The sequence below is a fragment of the Scylla paramamosain genome, chromosome 46, assembly GCF_035594125.1.
Source record: "Scylla paramamosain isolate STU-SP2022 chromosome 46, ASM3559412v1, whole genome shotgun sequence".
Classification (NCBI taxonomy): Eukaryota; Metazoa; Arthropoda; class Malacostraca; order Decapoda; family Portunidae; genus Scylla; species Scylla paramamosain.
In genome coordinates this window covers 5,140,858-5,150,857 of record NC_087196.1, presented here as the reverse complement: position 1 = coordinate 5,150,857, position 10,000 = coordinate 5,140,858, and the positions used below count along the sequence as shown (strand labels likewise).

Genomic DNA, 10,000 nt, shown 5'->3' with positions numbered 1-10,000 from the left:
ACTAGCTCTCCCCTCTCCTGCCTCTCCCTCACCCTCATTCTCACCCTCTCTCTCTCCCTCACCTCTCCCACAAATACTTTTTCTCTCCCATACACTCACCTCCCACCCTTTCCCCCCTCACTCTCACCAGCCTCTCCTCTCCCCATTCTCCCTCACCAGCCTCTCCTCTCCCCACTCTCCCTCACCTCTCCCCTGTGGTACCAGAAGATGTACTCGGGGGCTGCAGGACTGGGCGCCACCACGCACGTCAGGTTGAGGGCGCTGCCTTCGTCTATGTGGATCTCAGGGGCGTGGAGTATACTCGCTTGGGGCACTGCGGGAGAGGGGAGAGGGGAGAGTGAGTGGGAGTGAGAGGGGGCTGTGGTAGTGTAAGAGGGGAAGGTGGGAGGTTAGCGGTTTGGTAAAGAGAGGGGAGAGAGAGGTGTGAGAGGCCTTGGTGAAATGGGAGAGTGAGTGGGAGGGAGAGGGAGAGGGAGGAGAAAGAGTTAGCGAGAGGAGAAAGGGCAATGGGGAGAGGCGCAGGGATAATTACTGAAAGGGGGAGGGGAAGGAGAGAGTGAGAGTGGGAGAGGAGAATTAAAGGCCTGGGGAGAGGGAGAGAGAGGGAGGGAGAGAGAGGGAGGGAGGGAGGGAGGGAGGGAGGGAGGGAGGGAGAGAAAGGAGGGAGGGAGGGAGGGAAGGAAGAAAGTTATTAGCCTGTGGATAGGGAGAGAGAAGGGGAGAGGTAGTGAGGGAGTGGGGAGAGGAAAGAGTGAGAGGAGAGTTAGTGGTCTGGGGAAGAAGCATGGCGAACTGTGGACAGGGGAGATGGGGGAGAGTCAGTGAGAGGGAAGGGAGAAGAGAGAGGGGAGAAGTAAGTCAGTAAGAGAGGGAGGGGAAATGGGGAGAGGGGAGATGAGAGAGTCAATGAGAGGGGGAGGGAACTGTGGAGAGGAGAGATGGGGGAGTCAATGAGAGGGGAGATGGGAGAGTCAATGAGAAGGAAGAAGAAAGTATTGTGAGAGGGCTAGTGAAAGTTAGAAGCCTGAGGAACTGTTGGGAGAGGGGGAGTCAGTGAGAAGGGAGATAGAGGCTTGTGAAAGGGGGAGAGGGGAGTTAATGGTTTGAGGGGGAAGGGAGAGTCAAGCGAGAGGGGAGAGAGGAGGGTGGATAAACTGTTTCTCATTGATTGATTGATTGAAAGAGTGAATTACCGAGAGAGAGAGAGAGAGAGAGAGAGAGAGAGAGAGAGAGAGAGAGAGAGAGAGAGAGAGAGAGAGAGAGAGAGAGAGAGAGAGAGAGAGAGAGAGTAATATTAGTCATGTCGGTTTGGTAATGACAGGAGGAAAGGTGTGTGTGTGTGTGTGTGTGTGTGTGTGTGTGTGTGTGTGTGTGTGTGTGTGTGTGTGTGTGTGTGTGTATGGATGGAGTGTTTAATGGTGTAATGTGTTGAAGCTTAGAGAGAGAGAGAGAGAGAGAGAGAGAGAGAGAGAGAGAGAGAGAGAGAGAGAGAGAGAGAGAGAGAGAGAGAGAGAGAGAGCAAACACTTGATAAACTTGGGAACAATAGAGAAAACGTGCGCGCGCGGGCACACACACACACACACACACACACACACACACACACACACACACACACACACACACACACACACACACACACACACACACACACACACACACACACACACACACACACACACACACACACACACACACACACCTGTAAGTAAATATGGATTCTGAGTTAACCTTGTGTGTGTGTGTGTGTGTGTGTGTGTGTGTGTGTGTGTGTGTGTGTGTGTGTGTGTGTGTGTGTGTGTGCGTGCGTGCGTGCGTGTGTACGTGTAAGTGTGTGTGTGTACGTGTGTACGTAAGAAAATGTGAAGTCTTTGATGTCTATTGAAAGCCGATGACATTACAATGCGTACATGTGTGTGTGTGTGTGTGTGTGTGTGTGTGTGTGTGTGTGTGTGTGTGTGTGTGTGTGTGTGTGTGTGTATGTTGTAGTCTTCCTTTTGTTATCCTAATGCTAATTTATTAATAATCTAAATTTCTTGAATTCTAAGTAATTTGAGGGGAAAGATTACCAAGAAAATATAGATTTCTTTCTTTAATACTATTCCTACTATTTTCCTCTCTTATTTTCTCTCTGCCCATTTTCTTTCTTCCTTTTAACATAACTTACTCGCAGGTAACCCAAACCATAACCTAACCTAAACTAACTTAGCCTCTGTCCTCTAACCTCTTTCCTTCCTTTTAACCACACCACACCACACCACACCACACCACACCACACCACACCACATAACAAAGCCGAACCGAAGCCAACCCAACCTAAACCTAAGCTAACTCAACATTACCTGTACCTTCTCTCCTCTTAACCAGTGAAAGCATACCATAACCACAGCACACCCAACACTTGGCCACCACCGCTAGATGAATCAGGCAGCCTAACCTTACTAAACCCAACCAAACCAAGACCTAACCAAACCACACCAAACTACACCTCACCAACCCAACCTAAGCCCCGTCCAACACTCACCCACCACCGCCAGATGAATGAGGAACCCCCTGGTGGGCTTGGTGGACACCTGACACTCGTACAGCCCCGTGTCCCTCACTGTGGGCTGGCGGATCTGTAGCGTCCACTCGTTGGTGCCCTCCCGGTGCAGCGCGGAGAACCTCTCGTCGCTCGTGTAGGTGAAGGAGCCCACCGTGAGGATGTGTGTGTCCCGGTGGCGGATCCAAGACACCTGTGGGGGAGACGGCAGGTGTGAGGGAAGGCTGCTGGGGTTTGGTTAAGTGAATGAGCCTACGTGATGATTTGTGTGCGTGCCGGTGTGTGTTAGGTTGAGGTTGGGAGGGGGTGAGGTTAGTTTTTTTATGTAAAAGGGTCTTTGTCTTAGTGCAACAAAAAAAAGTAAAAAAAAAAAAGAGAGAAAGCGCCATTGAGGTACCATTCCCCAAAGAAAACAGTCAATTAAATCATCCAAAGCTTAGGTAGGTGAGGTAGTGTGTGGTTGGCTTTGGTTGGGTTGGTTTGGTTGCGTTGCCTTGGTCCTGTTTGGCTTCATGAGGTGAGGTTGGGTTTGTTTTGGTCAGGGTTTTCGTTTTGTTTGTTTCATTTAGTTTTGTTTGGTTAGGCTTTGTTAAGTTAGGCGGGGTTCTTTCACAGTTTCTCCATTGTATTATTTCATTCTAATTGTGTTTTAGATTCTGTTCATATTTCTAATGCAAGAGTTGACCGCTGTCTTTATTCTTTCATCCTAAGTGTATCATATTTCCTGTCCAACATAATAATGCAAGAATTAACAAACACCTTCGCTCTGTCTTGAGGTGTGGCAGTCACTGAGGCAGGTGAGGAGACGAGACACGGTAACACTGCCACTCACTCACTCACTCACTGATTGGTGCACGCATTTCCTCCCGTCTTGTTTTCAAACGTGCGACACTCTAACATTGTATTTCCACACAAACTCCTATTTGATATTGAGATATTGAGTCGTCCAAATGAAAACAACCTGGTATCTTACAATTCATTAATGGTTTTCGTGGGGATGAAATAAATTTGCCGCACGTCTCAAAACAAGACGGGAGACCAATCAGCAAGTGAGTGGGAGCATCAGTCACTGGCGGTGTTCCTGTGTCCTGTGTTCCAGTGTTCCAGTGTTCCTGTGTTCCAGTGTTCCTGTGTTCTCGCCTGCCTCAATAACAGATTAATACCACTGTCGTTTTATTTGTTTATTTATTCATTTGCTTTTTTCTTTACTTTATTTATTTATTTATTAGTATAATCTGGTCTCTTATAACTCATAGCTTTGGCGGAAATACAAATTTTAATCTTACACGTTTCAACACAAGATTAGAGAGAATACGTAGAACAGCGAGCGAGTGAGTGAGTGAGTGAGTGAGTGAACGATTGAGTGAGTGAGTAGCAGTATCCCCGTGTGTCCCCGTGTCCCCGTCTCCTCACCTGCCTCAGTGACTGCCACACCTCATGACACTACTCACCTGTTTTCTCCTCATCTCTTCCTTTTGTTGCATTTTTTAACAATTTCTAAGGCAAGAGTGAGGTCACCTTGAAAACACTCTATTATTGATGGGTCTTAGCTATCCCCCCACCACCCCTCTCTCTCTCTCTCTCTCTCTCTCTCTCTCTCTCTCTCTCTCTCTCTCTCTCTCTCTCTCTCTCTCTCTCTCTCTCTCTCTCTCTCTCTCTCTCTCTCTGTTCATCTATTTTTCCTAAGTCTATTTTATCCCCATTATTCTTTTAGTCTATCCCTTTCAGCTCTCTCTCTCTCTCTCTCTCTCTCTCTCTCTCTCTCTCTCTCTCTCTCTCTCTCTCTCTCTCTCTCTCTCTCTCTCTCTCTCTCTAAGAAAATGGAATAAGTAATAAAGTGACATGTTAAAAGGCCTCAGAGAGAGAGAGAGAGAGAGAGAGAGAGAGAGAGAGAGAGAGAGAGAGAGAGAGAGAGAGAGAGAGAGAGAGAGCGAGCATTCCAGCCGCAACACAGCTTAACCTTGCACTTGTCTGAAGAGAAAGGCGGGAAGGAGGAGAGAGAGAGAGAGAGAGAGAGAGAGAGAGAGAGAGAGAGAGAGAGAGAGAGAGAGAGAGAGAGAGAGAGAGAGAGAGAGAGAGAGAAAGAGAAGGAGGAGAGAAGGAAGGAGAGAAGGAGGGAGAGAAGGAGAGGAGGGAATGAGAGGGGAGCTTAACATAACTGAGCTAGCCCAGCTTTAACTCTCTCTCTCTCTCTCTCTCTCTCTCTCTCTCTCTCTCTCTCTCTCTCTCTCTCTCTCTCTCTCTCTCTCTCATAAAAATCCCTCTCATTAATCCCAATCTCGCGCTCTTTAAAGCAAATAATCCCTCATACATTAGGGGAGAGAGAGAGAGAGAGAGAGAGAGAGAGAGAGAGAGAGAGAGAGAGAGAGAGAGAGAGAGAGAGAGAGAGAGAGAGAGAGAGAGAGAGAGAAATAATACATGATGCTTTTAGTTTCCTCCTTTTCTTTCCCACTTTTTATTACCACCTTGCCATCCACACACACACACACACACACACACACACACACACACACACACACACACACACACACACACACACACACACACACACACACACACACACACACACACACACACTTCACAGGTGTTGGAATGACGGTACGATCTACCTGTATGAATTTAGCACCTTTGGGTCTCAGGTAACTTTTAATTAACGTGATTGGTTTATCTTTTAACTCACCTTTTTCACACTAACTCCTATTTCCTTCCCTCGCTCTTACACTACATGCATTCCCACACACCTGCACACACCTGAAAATACCTGCCTTGGCTCCACGTATCGTACACGCACCTGTTTTCTTTTTTTTAATTTTATTTTGGTACGATTTTTTTTTATTTTCTGTTTGGATTCCCACATCTGCCTCTTTTTATTTATTTTTTATTGTACACCTGCCGTTTCCAGGTTTGGGCATTTAGATACCTCTTATATCTTCACATATCTGACTTTCCATGCCTGAGTCTGATTATTTTTACCTTTCTTATCGATATTCCACCCCTGTTTTATTGCATATTTCTTTTCACACGTGTTTCTTTCAGATTTGGGCATTTAGACACCTGTTTCTTGTCTTGTATCTTCACACACCTGACTTAACACCTGAATTTAATTTTTTTTTACATATTCTGCTTGATATTTCACATCTGTTTCATTGCATATCCTTTTCTACACCTGTTTTTGGAGAGATCTGGACACCTGTTTCTCTCTCTCTCTCTCTCTCTCTCTCTCTCTCTCTCTCTCTCTCTCTCTCTCTCTCTCTCTCTCTCTCTCTCTCTCTCTCTCTCTCTCTCTCTCTCTCTCTCCATATCTTCACACACCTGACTTTTTCCTTATCTTTCTGTCTGATATTCCACATGTTTCTTTCTTATTCATTCTGCACATCTGTTTCCACACCTGTTTTTGGAGAGATTTAGACACCTTCTCCTCACATATCTTCACACATCTGACTTTTTTTTTTTTATATCTGAGCTTAATATTTATTTTCGATCTTCCACACCTGTTTCCTTTATTCTTTATTCCTGCACACCTGTCTTTACCTGCCTTTTTTTCCTTCAGGAGATTTGCACACCTGCTTCTCTTATATCTTCACACATCTAACTTTTTTATATGATGTTAATTTTTATCGTCCACACCTGTTTCCTTTATTCTTTATTCATCCTGCACACCTGTGTTTACCTACCTTCCAGATTTGCACACCTGCTTCTCTTATATCTTCACACACGTGGCCTTTGAATTTAATAGCCTTTCAGTGCAATATGCGGCAAACACCACCAAAAGTACTGCATAATCTTCACAAACACCTACGAGAAAGGAAATGCATTAAAAGATGAGGTTTTCCAATGCATAGATAGCAGTATCTTTAGTGGCGGTTGCGGAAGAAATGAAATGTGTCGGCGTGGTTTGCCATTAAGGTCTCATGTATCAAATAACAGTGAAAGGGTTAACTGGAATTTCACTTTCACACCTGGCCACCCCTCCACGCCTGTTATTCCGTTTTCTATCTACGCCTTGCATACGTTTTCAAACCTGTATTTTCTATTTGCAAACATGCTTTTTATATATCTTCACATGCCTGTCTTTCTTTTTCCTGTTTTTTTTTCTTTTTATGTCAAATATTCTTTCATACCTGTCATACCCACCTGAAAACTTAACCTTAGCTAAATTAACCTTGGCCTAACCTTACCTTATTTAATTTAATTTTGTATTACCAAACCCAGCCTTACCATATCTTATTTTATCTTGCCTTACATAATCTAACTTACCGTAACTCAAGCTAATCTTACCTTTCCTTACCTAACTCATCCTTTCCTTACCTAACCTAACCTAACCTTACTTTATCCAATCTAATATTACTGAACCAACATTGCCAAACTAAACCAGACCAAACCAAATCTGACCTAACCTAACTATACCTCACCTCACATCACCTTACCCCATCTTATCCAGTCTAACCAAACCTAACCTAACCTAACCTAACTTAACCAAACCTAACCAAACCAAACCAAGCCTAACCCAACCCAACCAACTCATACCTCACCTCACCTCACCTGTGTTATCTAAATTGACTGTAACACCTGTCCAGCGCTAACCCTTCCCTCTTTACTCTTCTATGCATACATCCCTTCTTTTTACCTGTCCTTAATTAACACCTGCCCCAGCCCCTCTCTCACCTGGCCTAGGAAATCGCAACTGCCCCACACCTGCACAACACCTGCGCCCTTTAATTACGTGCCTCTCCTCTTGACTCACCTGTGTCGTTACATTGCATTTGAAAAGAGAAAACGATTACATTTATATGCGGTTTTAATTCTTATTGTTATGTTTTTTGTTATTTTTTTGTTATTTTTATTCGTGTTTTCCTATTCCCTTTCTTTCTCTCGTTTATTCCCCGTGTCTTCTTAATTCCTTCTGCGTTTGTTTTTTTCTATTTTTTTTTTATTTCTTGATGAAACGAGGGGAAGGTCAGAGAGAGAGAGAGAGAGAGAGAGAGAGAGAGAGAGAGAGAGAGAGAGAGAGAGAGAGAGAGAGAGAGAGAGAGAGAGAGAGAGAGATGTATTCTGTTTTGTCCATTCCTTCCTTTGCTTCCTTCCTGCCTTCCTTCCTTTACCCCTCTCTCTCTCTCTCTCTCTCTCTCTCTCTCTCTCTCTCTCTCTCTCTCTCTCTCTCTCTCTCTCTCTCTCTCTCTTTCCATTCTCACTTTCTTGTACCTATTTGCACTTTCTGTTTCTGCCTTGCCTATTCCGTGGTTTACCCTCTCTCTCTCTCTCTCTCTCTCTCTCTCTCTCTCTCTCTCTCTCTCTCTCTCTCTCTCTCTCTCTCTCTCTCTCTCTCTCTCTCTCTCTCTCTCTCTCTCCTTATTTCTTTTTTTCATTTTTCTTTATCAGCTTGTGTGTCTTTCTTTCCCTCATCCTCTCCCTCTCCCTCTCCCTCTCATGTACTCTCCCTCTCCCTCTTTCTGTTCTTTCTATCATTCCTTTTCTTCCTCATCCTCTCCCTTTCACCCTTTTCTTGCTTCTCCCTCTCTTCCTCTCCCATTCACCCTCCTCTGTCTTCTTCCTCTCATCCTCCCATTCACGATCTTTCCCATGTCCTCTTCCTCCTCTCCCTCTCTTTCTCCCTCTTATCCTCTCCCATTCAAGGTCTTCCCATGTCCTCTCCTCCTCTCTCTCTTTGTTCCTCTCATATTCTCTAATTTTCCACTCTTTCTCTTTCTCCTCTCCTCCTTTTCACCCTTTCTTTCTCCTTCCTCTCCGTCCTCTCCCTTTAACCCTCTCATCCTCTAATTCTCTTCCACATGTACACTCCCTCTCTCCCTCTCATCCTCCCATTCTCTTCCCCTTGTCCTCTCCCTCTCTCTCTCTCTCTCTCCTCTCCCTCTCTCTCCCTCTCCCTCTCCCTCTCACAAGCCTCGTTAACATTCTCACCCAATTTTGTGCTGGTCTCATTGCCTCGCCTCGGCCGCCCCGCTCACCTGTGCTGGCCGCGCCTCACCTTCATTCACCTTGCCTTACCTTTGTCTAACCTTGCTTACCCTAACCCAACCAGAACCTAACCTAACCTATCTAGTCTTATCTTACCTTGTCGCACCTTACATTACATAACCTGACCTAACCTTACCTTATCTAATTTAACTTTACCTATTCTTACCTAAGCTCACCTAACCTAACGTTACCTAACCTAACCTAACCTAATCTAACCTAATCTAATCTAACCTAACCTAACCTAACCTAACCTAATCTAAACTAATCTAATCTAACATAACCTAACCTAAGCTAACCTAATCTAATCTAATCTAACCTAACCTAACCTAATCTAATCTAATCTAACCTAACGTAACCTAACCTAACTAACCTAACCTAACTTCTGCTTTGCTTCGTATTACTGTTCTTTTTACTCTTCCTCTTTTCTTTCTTTATATTTCTTATTTTCGTTTCTTTCTTTCTTCTTCCTCCTCCTCCTCCTCCTCCTCCTCCTCCTCCTCCTCCTCCTCCTCCTCCTCCTCCTCCTCTTTTACGAGTATCCCCAGATTTATAATTCCTCCTCTTTCTTCCTTTTCTTTTGTTTCTTTTTCGCCTTTTCTACTTTCTTATTTTATTCAGAAATTCTCGTTTTTATTATGGTTCTCTGTTTTTATCATTGATTTGCATTTTTAAATATCTTTCTTTCTTTTTTCTTTCTTTCTTTCTCTTTTTCTTTTTCTTTCTTTCTTTCTTTAACTTTTTGGTCCTTTAATCTTCTCCTTTATCCGGAATTTCCTCTTGTGCAATCTCTCTCTCTCTCTCTCTCTCTCTCTCTCTCTCTCTCTCTCTCTCTCTCTCTCTCTCTCTCTCTCTCTCTCTCTCTCTCTCTCTCTCTCTCTCTCTCGTTATCTCACTCTCTCCCAGTCTCTCATTATTCCCCTCTTTAATCACCCTCGTCTTTTTTTGCATGTCATCTCCTTCATTCTCTTATTTTTTCTCTTTATTTCAATCTATCTCTCCCTCTCCTCTCATCTTCTCTTCATCTCCCTTCTCTCCTCTCCTCTCCCTTCTCTTCATATGTTTCGTTTCCACTCATTTTTGTCTCCTTGTTATTATTACTGTTATTAGTTTTGTTATTTTTGTTGTTGCTGCTTCTACTACTACTACTACTACTACTACTACTACTACTACTACTACTACTACTACTACTACTACTACTACTACTACTACTACCATTATTATTATTGTTGTTGTTGCTGTTATTGTTGTTCTCTGTATGTATGTGTATTCGTATGGCAATGATAATAATAATAATAATAATAATAATAATAATAATAATAATAATAATAATAATAATAATAATAATGATAATAATAACGACACTATTTGCATCTCATCTAACTTTCCACCTTAGCGTGAAAGTTTACTGTAGGGGAAGGGAGGACTGCAGGGACACAATGAAAGAGAGATAAATACAGAGATTAAATAGATTCATAGATAAATA

General features: G+C 43.7%; 1 protein-coding gene across 2 annotated transcripts in view; it reads right to left on the bottom strand.

The window, feature by feature from the left end:
• Positions 1-10,000, bottom strand: part of LOC135094549 (zwei Ig domain protein zig-8-like) — a 64,126-nt gene that overhangs the window by 11,416 nt on the left and 42,710 nt on the right. For both annotated transcript variants that reach the window (XM_063994726.1, XM_063994727.1), the window contains exons 5-6: positions 2,524-2,734; positions 186-313 (exon numbers count right to left, since the gene is read on the bottom strand). In XM_063994726.1, the coding sequence (XP_063850796.1) occupies positions 186-313; positions 2,524-2,734 (339 nt within the window). The remainder of the gene's footprint in view (positions 1-185; positions 314-2,523; positions 2,735-10,000) is intronic.